General features: G+C 42.8%; 1 protein-coding gene across 5 annotated transcripts in view; it reads left to right on the forward strand.

The window, feature by feature from the left end:
* Positions 1–15,853, forward strand: part of AFF1 (AF4/FMR2 family member 1) — a 197,542-nt gene that overhangs the window by 158,051 nt on the left and 23,638 nt on the right. For all 5 annotated transcript variants that reach the window (XM_043448188.1, XM_043448192.1, XM_043448189.1 and 2 more), the window contains 4 exons: positions 2,609–2,663; positions 2,781–2,818; positions 5,598–5,754; positions 10,845–11,789. In XM_043448188.1, coding sequence (XP_043304123.1) covers positions 2,609–2,663; positions 2,781–2,818; positions 5,598–5,754; positions 10,845–11,789 — 1,195 coding nt within the window. The remainder of the gene's footprint in view (positions 1–2,608; positions 2,664–2,780; positions 2,819–5,597; positions 5,755–10,844; positions 11,790–15,853) is intronic.

Here is a 15,853-nt window from a genome sequence, read left to right on the forward strand (position 1 = left end):
GATGTTTAATTTTCTATATTAACAAACCTTAGTCATGTTTTTTAACTAACCTTTTTTCTTTTTAGAGATGCAATATATGTTTGTTATCCAAAATTTGAGAAAAATATCTCTTCCCCCACTACTGATTTATATTGAGCTACCCATTGCTAATGATAGAATAAACCTTGGTTTCTGGAAGATTCTATGGCTACTGTTGGCTCAGTTGCAAGACATAATACATTATGTCTGCTGACTCTTGTGTCAAATAAATTATGCCCATGAATTTTGATTAAGTGAAATGTTTGATTGACCATTAAGTTTGTTCAGTCTTTCCTGTAAGATGGCATGGACAACCCAAAGGAACTTTTTGGCCAACCTAATACCACATGTAAATCCTTAGTACATCCTACATAAGTGTTTGGTTTTGTTTGACATTATTGGTTTCTTCTCTCTCTTTTTTTTCTTTTTTGAGTTAATGCTTCTTTGGAGGTATCTTCAGCAGTCTTTTTTACAGGTCACTATCGGTCAGCCCTTTCGGTCTTGGATAACCTGCAGGCCTATTTTGTTATCATCTGCCTACCTAATGCTCTGAAGAGGAGAAGGATCTAGGACAGCATTTTTATAGTCCCTTTTTATTCCCTCAGAGCAGGCAGAGTAGAAGTCAGAACAAGTCCTTTCTGAGTTAACTGCACATACAGTATCTTATATACTTTCTGACTTGAGAGTATATACGCACAGAAGCTCAGCATTCAGTAGCTAAGCAAACAAAGTTTTTAGTTAGTCCTCTGCTTGCAACAGGAAGTGTGGTTGGATTACATGATCATTGATGTTTCAGGAAATTAAGGCAAATCAGCTTTATACAAAACAAACCCAATGACTGGGAAACAAAGAGGTCCATTTACTGTGGTTTTGTTGTTGCTGGTTTATATTGAATATACTTTGCCAGGTTTTTTTTTTTTTTCCCCTAGTTATATTATATCTAACATTTGTTCCAAAGATATATCTTTTTTTTTTTTATCAATTTTTTTATTGAAGGATAATTGCTTTACAGAAAGATGTATCTTTTGTCTTCTGTTTTTAAAGCAATAAACCTGTTGAATAACTTTTTCTTGTACATCATTATGATTGCTGCTGCCAAGTTCTGCATCTGAAGGCTGTGTCTTCTAGCCTTGCTAAAATAGGAATTTAGCTTCTACTTAGTAAATATTGGGCTTCCCAGGTGGCAGGAGATTCAGAAGACTCAGGTTCGATCCCTGGGTCAGGAAGATCCCCTGGAGGAGGAAATGGCAACCCACTTCAGTATTCTTGCCTGGAGAAACCCATGGACAGAGGAACCTAGTGGGCTACAGTCTGAAGGATTGCAAAGAGTCGGACACAGCCGAACACACATAGATAAATATTGAGCAAGGTCTATGTTTACAAGTGGCTAACAGTTTTCATTTTTTGTGAAAAAACTTATCACAAGATGTTTTTTAGTGCATTTGAAGTGATTTTTTTTTTTTTTTACCATAGATTCCCCAAAAAATAATGCCTGCTTACTTCAGTGGTAGGTTAGTGACTGAACAATTGAGTTTGCAATAAAAATTGTTGATAAGAATATTGAAGAGGTATTTTTAGAAGCACTGAAGGATTGTAACTTCTATATAATTTGCTTTTTGGAACATCACTAATACTCCCTATTTTTTCCCCCAGTTTCACTTGCAACATTTCCTCAAATAGTCATGCTTGTAAATTTTGGGGAAGTGGGAGGGAACAATTATTGATTTATTCCTTTGATGTTGGATATCTCCATGGAGGAGGTAAAGAAGAGGAGGGGTAGGGAAGGGACTAAGATCAGAATAAACATGTACAGATTGGAAAATGTTTGCTTTTAATATTTAGGTTCATCATAAACCTGAATGCCTAGAGATAAGTCTTAATATAACTTTGAGGACATGAACTGAGTTTCTTTCATAATTTCTACCTGAATGATAGCAGTAAGGTTAATAATTTTTTAGACAGCAATCCTATTTGCATTACTACTGCTTTGTCCACTGATTAGTGTTCAAGCAGACAGAAGAAGAGGTTTGTGTGTGTGTAAAAAAGTTCAATGTTAATAATGTCTTTTGGACAAAGATGTAATGTAACTGGTGACAGTTGCCTCAATAAGCTTCATACATCTTTTTCTGTATTTATTAAATTTATATAGTACTTTTAAATTAATAATATTATTTAATAATTTAGTTAATGAAAAGTATTATTAGAATAATATAATACATAAGTATTAATTAATAATAGTACTTCTGGCACTGTTTTTGTTTGTTTTCTTTGTGTGGACCTGGGAACTTAAGTCTCAGGGCTGGCAACAAACCCCTTGTAGAACTTGTAGTTCTGCTTTTAATGCTCTGAATGTGTGAAACATTCAGCTTTGAAATGATAAGGAGCTTGGACTGAACAAGTTTCTGTGTTTAAATTGGAAAACTTAACATTTCCACGAAAATGAAGCATTTGGTGAATTAAAAAAAGTTATACCTGTCCCACTCCCTCTTCATTAAGTGCTTCATTAAGCACTTTTTCCTGTTTAAATGTGAAAAAGCGTTTTTGGACATTATTTTAAATTCTGCAATGTCTCTGCCCCTGCTTGTTCCAGCATGCTCAAAGATGACCTTCAGCTCAGTGACAGTGAGGACAGTGACAGCGATCAAGTAAGTTCTGTACACCCCGTGATACCAAGAGTCCTTTAATCCTCAGTATTTCAGAGCCACTTACCCTGTTTTTTTGTTCTTTTCCTGGTCCTTCTTCCCCTTACTATGAATGCCTAGACCTCAGAGAAGCCTCCTTTCGCACCTGCACCTCCAAGGTACTGTGTTCTGGTTTCTCCCCATCTACACAGAATGTTTGCTTTTTCCTACCAAATGGGGAAATTAGTCTCATTTAGTACTTTCATAGCATCTTCATGGGAGGAGACGGAAGATCACAGGTAAAAGAAAGGCCCTGTTTAATATTGTGGAAGCTTAAGTCAGCCCTAGAGAGGTTGTTTATAAAAGAGAAAGAGTCCCTGTGTCCACCTGAATCTTTAGTTGGCTCTGTATGTTTAAAATTTGAGCCTTTAAAATAAGCTTCAATCACTTCCATCAGTATCATGTAACCAGCATTTGAGAAGTTATATTGAAGAGCCCAGTGTTTTTATGAAAGGGAGAGGTTTACTCTGTCTTTAAAACTAAAGCCGAATTATTTCTAGAAGTTGTTTTCCATAGTCCCTGTCTTTGCAGTTGTGTTGATTTTCCAATTGCTTTAGGTGATTTTTAAAAATGAACTGCAGTACATTTTAGTGTGAGAAAATGGCACCCATTTCACTTTTTAAACAGCTAACCGTATTTTAGAAAATGTAATGCTTTCATTGCTGAAAATGGAAATTTTCTGAACTACCTTTATTTACCATCTCCTTTGGTAATGAATTCAGTGATTTAATATGCCAGTACCTGTCCTCCTTGGACAGAGCGTTCAGCTACCCTGGAGCTGTGTTAGTCCCTTGAGAGGTGGTCATCCATTTTGAGACAAGCTCACTGCTGAAAACCTCTCATCCAGCTGAGTTTTCCTGTTAATGTGGGGGAATTTCACTTAATTATGTGAGATCTTAAGGATTCATAAACTCTGCTTATTTGTAGCTCATTTTGTTCAGTCATTTCTCATGGCTTGTAACAACTTAGAAAATATGACAAAGTGACCTAACTTTGTCATAGGAGTGGAGGAGGGGGGAAAAAGAGGGAAAAAAAAAATCCCTGCAAAGTGGAGGATACATTAGAGGCAGGAAAAATATTGAAAGTGTATCTCTTTCTGACTCTCACTGGCTTAAGCTACTACAAATTTGATATGAGAAAATTCTGTTTTTATATAGTGTTTGTTTAAAAATCGCCTCAACTAGTGACTTTATTACTGTCTAATAATTTTTCATTATTCTAATATAGTTATTTAATACATTGGTTATTTTGAAACTGTTTTGGGTAGATTTGGAGGCTTTCACAATTGTAGTTATTAACTGCTTTGGCTAATTCCATCTGGGCCAAGGCTTTAAGATATACTTTGCCATTCTTTGTGTGTCCAGCAGTGTGATCACTATGTTTTCTCAGAGGCCTAGAGTTGTTGCCCTGTTCTGAAAACTTAACAGTTGTTATTCAGCTGATATTTGGGGATGATCCTAGACCTCTCATAAAGAAGGCCCATTTTATCATCTCCCCAAGAAGTGTGAGTGGATTATCACTTTCCAAAGGAACCCCATTTGTATTCAGCAGCCTCTGGCTATTCTGCAGTTCTCATATCGAGAATGCAGGGACACTTCAATGGATTGGCTGTTCTTTTATAAGTCAACTTCTTTGGGTTTTATATTGCAGGCCTCAGCAAACTTAAAAGGTCAGAAAGTCAAGGTTTTAGGCTTTGTAGGCCATAAAGCCTGTGCTGCAACTCTTTAGCTCTGCTTTTGTAGTATGGAAGCAGACCCGGACGATGCAGAAAATAAGGGGTGTGGATGTATTGCAATAAAACTTTATTTAGAAAAGCAGGCAGCCAGCTTGGGCCATGGTTTGTCAACACCTAATCTGGAGCAGCTGGCATCTTGAAGTTTACATAGCTCGCAGTTTTCTTCAGAAAAATCCCCCGGGCTTTTGTTAGGCAGTTATCTGGTGAGCTGTTTGAAGGGTTTTCACTGATTTTTGAGCCACCATGGATAGGCCTTGCTGTCAATTGGATATCATGGTCATGCTTTGTAGTACTGCAAGGTAATCTTTTTTTTTTTTTTTTTTTTAACTTTTTACTTTGTATTGGGGTATAACTGATTAACAGCTGTGATAGTTTCAGGTGACAGCAGAGAGACTCAGCCTTACATGTATGTGTATCCATTCTCCCCCAAACCCTGCTCCCATCCAGGCCGCCACATAACATTGAGCAGATTTCCATGTGCTACACAGTAGGTCTTTGTTGGTTACCCCCACTTTCTTTTTTAGATAGAGCATTAGTTTTTGTTAAGCCTTCCCTGATAGCTCGCTCTCGGTCGGGAAGATCCGCTGGAGAAGGGATAGGCTATCCACTCCAGTAATCTTGGGCTTCCCTTGTAGCTCCGCTGGTAAAGAATACGCCTGCAATGCAGGAGACCTGGGTTTGATCCCTGGATTGGAAAGATCCCCTGGAGGAGGGAAAGGCTACCCACTCCAGTATTCTGGCCTGGAGAATTCCATGGACTGTATAGTCCATGGGGTCATAACGAGTCGGACACGACTGAGCGACTCACTTAGTTTTTATTATGTTGGTGGTTGTTTCTTTTTTTTTTTAGCTTTTAAAAAATTTAAAAAACTTTTTATGTCGTATTGGGATATAGCCAATAACTTGTGACAGTTTTAGGTGGACGGCACAGGGACCCAGGCCTACATACACCTGTATCCATTCTCTCCCAGCCTCCTCCGCCATCCAGGCTGCCTCATGACATTGAGCATTGTTCCGTGCGCTACACGGGAGGAGGACCTGCAGGGTTCTCTTGTTCTTTCGAGTAGCAGAGTAGCAGAAGAGCGGGCAAAGAGCGGAGTGAGTAAAGAGGGAAGGAATCTGCCTCGCCTGGGTTTCTGATTGCCTCTGTCGCTTCCCCGCAGCGCTCCGCCGTCGCTGCCAGCAGCCGCGGCCTCAGCACATTCCAGCAGCGCCGAGTCGGAGAGCACCAGCGACTCCGACAGCTCCTCGGACTCGGAGAGCGAGAGCAGCTCCAGTGACAGCGAGGAGAACGAGCCCCGAGAAGCCCCGGCTCCCGAGGTACCGGGGGCGCCGTCGACCTCGGGGCTGGAAGCCCGGTGCCGCCCCGTCCCATCCCCCGGGGCGGCGCCTTCCTGCTTCGCGCAGTCGGCTGTTTGTGTTTACTTGCTCACCAGGCATCTGATGGTGGAGTTTGGGGGGCGAGGTCTTCTCCCTCCTGTTGAAAAGGATGGGTCCTTCCGTGTGGCTGCCAGAGCCGTTCTGAAAAGAAACTCACTGAGAACATGTACACCCCCTTTTCTTTTCTCTTCTTTTGAGAACCGAAGACTCTGTTTTCAGTAGGCAGCTATTTTCATATTAATGAGAAAGCGTTTTGAAATTTCAGGAATGCATGAATTCAATCAAAAGGAGACAGCCTGTTTTAGCAAAGGGCAGGAACAGTGAACTAGAAAGAAGCCATCAGAGGTTCTATTTTTGAATCACTAAAAGCCTGTGCATTAAATGGATGGCAAAGTAGTTTTACCAGAGCCGTCTTTCTTGGTCCCTCTGCCCCAAGTTGCCTATCCGCCACCCTCCGGAGGTATTGTAAAGATAAACAGAGGAGACTGAAAATCTCAGGCACTAAATTTATCTGGAGGATATATGCTATTTACTGGATTGCTGAGTACAAGAAATGTAGTAACAGCAAGAGTTGCCCAGTCTTCTTCTAAACTTAGTGGAGCAGTGAAAAATGTTTGCAGGGGAAGGCATTGTTAGTGACCCAGACCCACTTGTATAGAGAAAAGTGTTCTGTGTATTTCAGGTAGGAATCCCAGGAAATGAGACTTCCTGATTAAACAAGTGTTGAAGTTTTCAGTATTTGTCTCTGCTGTTAAGAAAACAAGGCCACTGCATTAGTGCATTAACTAAATACATCTGGAGATGGTGTCCTGGCTAAAGAGCTCTGTCTGAGGGCAAGGGAGGATGAGGAAGTAACCGGGTATCATTTTGTTGTTGTTGTTAGATACCAGTTTATGTCTGGCAGAGCCTTACCGTGCTCAGTAAATATTTTTGGAGTGAATAAACATAGATCAGCATTAGTTGCACTTGAAGTGCCTTTCAGATTTTAGAAGCTACTCTGTATTTCTGGGAGCTGGTCTCTCCTGAGACACTAGTTGCTGTTGAAGTAATTTTCCTATGCCCCAGGGGGAAAATTACTGAATATTCTCTACAAAGAAAGTATGTGCTTGTTCACAAGGTCTTTGCTTTAGATCTCACCTTATTCACAAAGGAAAACCTACATGCTTGTTTGGTTACTATGATAAGTGAGAGAATCCAATTAAATCATAAAATTCGATCAAAATAAAATGGAAATGGCACAGATTTGACTGAATAATTGAAACTCGTAAGAAAAATTTAATCAGGCATTTGTATTAATGAAACATTGGGTTGGCCTAAAAGTTTGGTTGGGTTTTTCTGTACCACCTGATGGAAAAATCTGAACAAACTTTCCGGCCAACTCAATGGTTGTATCTTACTGTAGCTCAAGAGGTTATTGAATAGAATAGATTTAGAGACTCTTCAATGGAAAATGATGTTCCCATTCTACTTTACTTTTTTAAAAATCACTTTTCTAAATAGGCTCATATTTTACATTTCTGTTACTGTGCAAACTTAGACTTCAGTATGGTTTTGTTGGTTACATACCAAGGCTTGGCCTCCTCAGACCTGTTTTTGTCTTTGTCTAGGTTTTAAACCTTTAATTTTCCCCAAAGTTATTTAACAACCTTTCTTTCCTTTTAAAATAAATACCTGCATTATTGTAAAACTGAATTAGTCGAGCACTACATGAATTCCATAATAGCCTGTAGTTACTAGTTTTAACTTTCTCACTCTATGTTTTATTTTTAATGCTGAGAAGTTCACTTCTTAAAAGTCTCTATTTAAAATTCATTTGACGAAGTCATCCAGCGATCTTATGAGATAGGAAATGTTATATGTGTGCCAACAGGCTGCTGGTGAACTTGGGGGAAAGCCACTTGGAGTCTCAGCTTTATAGTGAGTCAGCCTGTAAACCTCAGCTTTTCAGAATATATGGGACGCATCAACCTTTCACTGCTTAAGTACAGTTCAGGGAAAAATGACTCCTATTCTCAGTTATTCAAGCATCTGCTTAGTTTTCTAATCTAATTCTTTCTAATCCAGTGCTTTGGTAGTAAACTACCACGGTTGATTATCTGCTAAGCTCTTGATACTTTCTTCATAAATTATGTGATATAACCATGAATCCTAGAAGGTTGGGAGTTTTCTTTTCACCTATAAGGAAGTATTAGCACTAAGATTGAAACCCATAGCCATTTAACTAGGAAGCCTTTTATTTTTACAACACCATGCCTCTTCTCTCTGTTGTGTTTTTTTTTTTTTCCTTCTAAGTCTTGGAGTTGTACTCCCTCACAACAACTATGTTGTTTTACAAAAACAGTGGATGTATGTTGTGCATAGCTCAGAGCTTTTCTTTCAGAATAATTCATCCTAAAATAAATGAAATTTGCATCTTGAGAAGTGAGAAGTAAAGAGACATACAGCCAGACGTTTATTAAAAGGCTCATATGTTTTTGCACCTCCTCTGTGCAGTGTTTGGGTTGATCCCGCCTTAGGAGATTGGGGGTGGGGCATGAAGAAAGGCTGAGAAAAATCAAAAGTCCAAACCTTGATCATGTCTAATTTCCATCAGTCCCTTATGTAAAACTTTCCCCCATCTCAGTACTCAAATAATACCTAGCCTTAAAGGAATTCTGTCCATTTTACGTGGTCATAGTAAGTATACAAAAAGGATCACCCCACCCCTACCCCTTGTCTGGACATACTCAGTTCTGCCCTGCAATTGGGCCATAGGCCTCCCTTCTGGCCATTTTTAGGACCACAGTGGAAGAAAATGTGTTTTATTTCTGTATCCAGGACATTCCTTTAGGGACTACTAAATGTATCTTAAACTGCCCTGTTTGGGGTTGGGGGAGGGGAGCAGATGTTATTTATACCAGGAATGACCTTCCCTTTTGGTTCATGTATAAACACTCCTCCAGAGAGCAAGAGGGTCCCTTGCTGTGGTGGGCTTGTCAGCATAGCCCTGATGAGGGTTCCCTGTACCTTTCCTGAGAGACAGCTTGAAGGATTTGGCTCCTTCCCAGTGGATTAGAATTACCACCCCCTCAAGTCTTTGCAAGAAAGTGTCTGACAAGTAGACGCTGGGTGTGAATCTTTTCTCTACCCTAAACAACCATCCTGTCTTGTTAGAATATTGAGTGCAGTTTTAAATCATGTGGGACTTTGTTAGGGTAGCTTTTCCTTCTTTCCTCCCTCCTTGCTCTGAAATTCAAATGAGAGCATGGGGGATAGAGTTGGTATAAGTGGAGGGAGATACAGAGAAGATACATTGTCTTAAGCAGGAAAACAACAACAAAATTCTGTAGCCCTCTTTCCTTAGAGTTCCTCTAAGTTCTCTTTACTACCATCATACTAAGCCCAAACTAGCTACTGGACCAGTTTATTACCTAAAATTTTTTCCTGGCCCCAAAGCCTTTACATTATATCTATTATATCTACATTTCTTAGACATGTTATGTGTGTGTGTGTGTGTGTGTGTGTTTTGAGTTGAATCGTTTGGGATATCCCACTTGGAAAAATTGTTAGCAGCAGTCTTCCCTGTAAAATATCATCCACTTACTGGAGTGATCACCTTATCCATAATCTAATCAGTTAAATCCCACGTGAGATATCTTTCAGTTAACTTCCCGGAGTATTGTGGAAATAATTTAGTCATTCATACAAACCACCTGTCAGAATGGATCTTAAGAAAAACATGCAGCATGCCAGTGATACACTGCCCTTTAAAAAGAAAGTAATCGTTACTCTGTTAATACATGAATATTTTCCCAAAGAACATAAAATTTACAGGTACAGCAATATACCATTGTCCATGGAATTCTCCAGGCAAGAATACTGGAGTGGGTTGCCATTCCCTTCTCCAGGGGATCTTCCCAACCTAGGGATCGAACCCAGGTCTCCCGCATTGCAGGCAGATTCTTTACCACTCAAGCTACCCAGGAAGCCCCAAGATACCAGTAGAAGTGCCGAAATAAATATCTCACGTACACCACTGTGCGCAAGACGTAAAAGTAGAATTTGGAAATAAAGTCGTCCTTATCATTCCTTTAATGAGATCTAATAGCCCAGTCGGGGAGAGAGAGAATGTGATGCACCAATAGTCAGCAGCAAAGATTTCAACACTATATCTGCTGTTAGGATAACAGGAGAAGCCCGGGACTTTTGTTTATTCTCCTAGTGAGCTGCACAGATAATCAGTATAATCTCACTCTCTCAGTTGTGTGCTCTGGGGCCTCCCTGTGTTTCTTAGAAAAACAGGTGCTCGTTCAGACCAGGCTACCTGTAACAAGAGGCTTCCTGTTTGATTTTTAAAGAATTCAAGGGCGGGGGGGGGGGGGGGGCGCTCATGGTTGACTAATGTGACCTCACTTAGTTGTTTTTACCCAGAAGTAAAATTTGAAATTCAGAAGACAGTATATCTGTGATAAACTATCATGTTTTAGTGTTTTTAAGTACATTGAGAAATCAAGTCTTGAAGAAAGTAATTTTCGATTGATGATTATGTCCAAAAAAAAAAAGGGATAAACCACGAAACCCATCCATAACCACTAACACTTAGTTTATTCATTGACCTTCTTCTGAAAATCCTTGATGAAAGGGTTCTTTTTACTCTTCATTCTTTCCTATCATTTCCTGATAGGATACTTCACAAGTCAAAATGAAAATTCTGTTTAAATTATACTGTAATTATCAGTGAAACAAAATCTTTATTACGCAGATTTCTCAACAGTTGACAGTGGTCAGCACTGGTCAGTATCTAATGGTCTATTATTAGTCAGTGTCTGCTACAGCTGGAATTCCTGCAGCATGCACAATGGGAAGATTGTTTTAAGAGTTAATTGTTATAGGATTTAATCTGTAATTAGAGGGGGGATCAAAAGGGCCTGAATTCTTAGGTTTGGAATGGCTGCATCTCCCCGGGACAGTCCTGAAGCACTGGGTGACTAACCCAGGGAAGCAGTATGTTACTGTTCAGCTAACCCTGTCTTCTTCTTCCTTGTTTGTAGCCCGAGCCTCCGACAACCAACAAATGGCAGCTGGACAACTGGCTGACCAAAGTCAGCCAGCCCGCGGTGCCGACCGAGGCCCCGGGTAGCACGGAGCCCCCGGCCCGACACCCGGACACTAAGGGCAAGGGCGGCGACAGCGCCACCACGGGCCACGAGCGCCCAGAGTCCAAAGAGCCTCCCCCCAAAGGCTCCAGCAAAGCCCCCCGGGTCCCTTCCGAAGGCCCCCACGCGGGCAAGAGGAGCTGTCAGAAGTCCCCTGCCCAGCAGGAGCCCCCCCAGAGGCAAACCGTGGGAAGTAAACAGCCCAAAAAACCCATCAAGGCTTCCGCCCCCGACCACGCGGATGCGCCTGCGGAAGTGCGCGTCTGCCTGCAGGTGGAGAGCGAGCCCGGACTTCCTCCCCCGGCCTCCAAGGCCCAGCCCTCCAAAGACAAGCCCAAGGTGAAGACGAAAGGGCGGCCCCGCGCCGCAGACAGCCGGGAGCCCAAGCCGGCGGTGCCCGCCCCCAGCGACCGGAAGAAGCACCGCAGCGGCCCCCCGAAGGCGCCCCCGAAAGACGCGGCGCCAGAGGACCCGAGTCCCGAGCACTTTGCGCTCGTTCCCTTGACCCAGAGCCAGGGCCCTGGCCGCGGTGGCGGCGGTGGCGCTGGCGTCAGGACTAGTGGCTGCAGGCTGGCCGTGGTGGTCCAGGAGGACCGCCGCAAGGACAAACCCCCGGTGCCTTCGAGAGACACCAAGCTGCTCTCCCCGCTCAGGGACGCTCCGCTGCCCCAAAGCTTGGTGGTGAAGATCACTCTCGACCTCCTGTCTCGGATACCCCAGCCCCCAGGGAAGGGCAGCCGCCCGAAGAAACCGGAAGACAAACAGCCACCAGCAGGGAAGAAGCCAGATCCTGAGAAGAGAAGCTCAGAAAACGCCAGCAAGTTGGCCAAAAAGAGAAAGGTGAGTGTGCGAGACTAACCCTCCCCTCCAGCGTGGACCATGCCCGCTGCACGCCAGGGGCAGTGCTTGGCGCTAGATTGTCTTTAGAAGTTTATGTTCACATAACCCAGAACTGTCTTAGAAGAGGCTGGAAATCTCTGGATTCCTTGTTGCTTTTGTGACTAGTACCAGTTAGTGTTTCACTGTAGATGAGTGTTAATAAATGTCAGATTACTTCAACAGGCTTCTAGTTTGAAATAAAGATGAGGCAGTCATTGAGAAGGACATACTGCTTTAGAATAATATAGCGTTAAGGGTATGTGTTTTATCTATTTGGACAACATTGGTATTTACCACCTGACCCACTAGGTTTTATTATTTTTATTTATGTTTTTGGGGCTGTTCTGGGTCTTTGTTGCTGCATGGGCTTTTCTCTAGTTACGAAGAGCAGGGTTCTTCTCTCTAGTTGTGGTGTGGGGGCTTCTCACTGTGGTGGCCTCTCTCATCGCAGAACATGAGCAGGAGGCGCACTAGCTCAGTAATTGCAGGCCCCAGGCTCTAAAGCACTGGCTCAGTAGCTGTGACGCATGGGCTCAGCTGCTCCGTGACACATGGAATCTTCCCAGAGCAGGGATCAAACCTGTGTTCCTTGGCATTGACAGGCCGCTTCTTAGCCTCTGTACTGCCAGGGAGGTACTGGCCCATTAGGTTTTCCTCTAGAAATTAAAACCTTATATGAAATGAAATGATGTACTGACAGAAGGGATGGACACTAAATTTTACTCCTGTGGTTTGATCTTTTAAATACTGATATTACGTCCATGTTTTAACTCATGGCAACATAATACCTCATTAATTTGAAACCACCATATTTGAGAATTTATGATCTCTGTTAATGACTTTTAATAATAAGCAGGGCATTGTGGAAAAAAGTTTTAGAGCTATTACAGAGATGGTTAGGGCATCTTTTTGAGTAATATAGGCTCTTATGGTGCATTGTGAAGTAGTCTGTCATTTAGCACAGCGTTTGGAAGCTTCACTTAAGGAATAAATGTAATAATAAAAGAAACAGTAACCTCTGCGTTATTTAAGACCCTCTTTACATGGACATACGGTATTTTGAACAGTGTCCTTCAACCTTTATTCTGAATTACTGAGCTCTCGATGTCTTTTTTCACTGCTTCTGGGTGATGAGAGATTAGTGAATTCCCCTCTGCCCCAGTGACATTCCCAAACCAACCTACCCAAGATTCAGAATGAAAGGCACAAGAAGGGCCAACTCTTTCCTTCCGAGAAGGAATAAAAAGTTTAACACTCCTGCAGATACATAAAAAACTTCTCAGTTACGGAAGTTGAACTAAGAATAAAAAGGACAGAAAGATCATGAAGCCTGCTGTCATGTCTGATTTGACTGATTACTCCATGAGGTTAAAAATATAACATGACTTTACCAAATAGTAAAGGGGACAGTTTCTCCAGCACCTTGTCCAAGGAGCCGTGAGGGTGTGTATTACTACCGTAATCGCAGTGGGTGAGCCCAATGGGGATGGGATCAAATGTGCTAACTGGCAGTGCTGTTTCAGCTAGAAGCAGACATTTTCACGTGCCTGGTAGGTTTTTTTTTTCCCCCTTCTTTTTGGCTGTGCCGGGCCTTTACTGCGTCGGAGGGGGTTTCTTTATGGTTGTGGCTTAGTTGCACCAAGGCATGTGGAATCTTATCTTGGTTCCTTGACCAGGGATCCAACCCATATCTCCTGCATCAGAAGGCATATTCTTAACCACTGGTCCACCAGGGAAGTCCCCTGATAACTTATAAAACAATGTGTTTATGTAAGAGGTGTGAAACTTTATGGAGAAGATTGTGATAGACCAGGCTAGGGAAATGGTGCCTACATCTAACATGCCCAAGAAAGCCTCAAAAATGCACTCTTTTTACTTCCTCCTGGGAAGTCTTTTATCACCTGTCTCCCAGCTACCATAACCTTGGGTTGGCCAAAGAAGTCATTCAGTTTTTTTCCATTACACCTTATGGAAAAACACAAACGAACTTTTTGACCAGCCCCAATATTATCTAGGCTCCATGGTTGACCTTCTGCCTCAATTCAAGTGGGGAGAAGTATTAGCTTCTAAAGTGCTTACTAACCAGATGGAAACTGGAGTCTCCCTGGATGGCTGTCAGCTCAGTCCACCCTCCAGCGCAAGTCTAGAAGCTCTGTCTGCAGCTCCTCCAAAGGAAGCCAGCTGTCCCTGTTGAGTCGCTGAACTGTGTCCTCTGAAAGCCATTTGCAGCCCTTGGCTGAGCTCTGCTAGGGCAGCTCATTCATCTTCCTGTTCAAAGGATGGAGAAGTAATGACCCCCTCATCTTAGGCAAGTACATGCTTGTTTTAAAGCTCTGGCAAACAGCTGAGCAGTCTGGCCTTGGGAACGGCCTGCCTGTTTGCTCTGGGAGTGACAGGATCAGGATCTGAACCAGTGAGTCCAAACCCTGACTGCATGTCCTCATCTGCTGGGAAGCCCTGAGTCCTGGTGAAGGGATGAGCATCACCCTGCACACTCCCCATTGGTGGTTTTCTTTTTTCCTTTTTGTTTTACTATTCTCTGCGCCGCCCCCCCCCCCCATTTTTTAAAATTTATTTTTAATTAGAGGATAAGCTTTACAATGTTGGGTTGGTTTCAGCCAAAGTATATATATGGCCCCTCCCTCTTAAACTTCCCTCCCACTCCCCTCGTATCTTCTAACTCCTCAGATTGGTGGTGGCAGTTTAATCACCAAGTCGTGTCCAACTCTTGTGACCCCATGGACTGTAGCCTGCCAGACTCCTCCGTCCGTGGGATTCTCCAGGCAACAGTACTGGAGTGAGTTGCCATTTCCTTCTTAGGGCATCTTCCCGACCCGGGAATCAAACCTGGATCGCCTGCACTGTAGGCAGATGACTCCTCAGATTACCTAATGCCTAAGGCTCTGGAGCAGAAGCTTGTTACCAGGGCAGGATTGTACAAAACTAGTGGTTGTGACCTGAGAAATCTCTCCAGTGTCGTGCATTTAGACATCATGGATCTAGGAATTCCTGGTCTGAAGTACGTCACTAGTTAGAAACATTCCTTAGGAGCCTTTAGACAAATATAAACAGCCGCCGACTGTGTAGTTACTTCGTGATCAGAGAACCATGTGTCATTGGTTTTACTTCCTGCTGGATTCCAGCTGGTGTTAAGACTGAACGTCATACCCTCAGGTTCTCTCTGTGAGGGTCAGGCTCCCCCTTTCTTGTCAAGACCCTGACTCTGCTTGCTCAGGGCACCATGGCTGCCACCCTTTGAGTGGGGCTGCTCCATGGGCAGCCCAGGTCTCTATCTTTTAATTTTAATTTATTTGGCTGCGCTAGGTCTTAAGTTTCAGTGTGTGGAATCTTTAGTTTCAGCACGTGGGGTCTAGTTTCCCAACCAGGAATTGAACCCCCGGCCCTTTGCATTGAAAGTACAGACCACTAGACCATCAGGAAAGTCCCACCCAGATCTCTTTTTAAGCTTGGGTGCTTTCTTCCATATTTGGATAGTGTTCATGTTCTTCATATCGAGCGTGAACACTAGAAAAAGCTCCATGAAGAAGTAGTGAGAGCAATTGAATAATGTACCTGCTACTTCCCATCCCTTTCTTGCCGTGAAATTTAATAAGTATTTTCAGATTGTTAACAGATTCTTGAGGGGGCTTTCCCAGTGGCTCAGCAGTAGAGAATCTGCTGCCTGCAATGCAAGAGATGTGTGCAGGAGATGCGGGTTTGATCCCTGGTTTGGGGAGATCCCCTGGAGAAGGAAATGGCAGCCCTCCAGTGTTCTTGCCTGGAGAATCCCATGGACAGAGGAACCTGGCAGGCTACCGTCCACAGGGTCACAGAGTTGGACACACACACGCACAACAGATCCTTGAAGCCATTTTAGACTCAAAAGTATTAGAAGATGATTGTAAGGAGTTAATGGTGGTTAACAGCTGTGATGAACCCATCGAATGTGGTACCTGTAGAAGTGTACCTGCATTCTTTTCTTCTTCTACTTTAAAGGAGTGGTTCGGGGACAATTCATGAGAAAA

Source organism: Cervus canadensis, chromosome 26, assembly GCF_019320065.1.
Source record: "Cervus canadensis isolate Bull #8, Minnesota chromosome 26, ASM1932006v1, whole genome shotgun sequence".
Taxonomy (NCBI): Eukaryota; Metazoa; Chordata; class Mammalia; order Artiodactyla; family Cervidae; genus Cervus; species Cervus canadensis.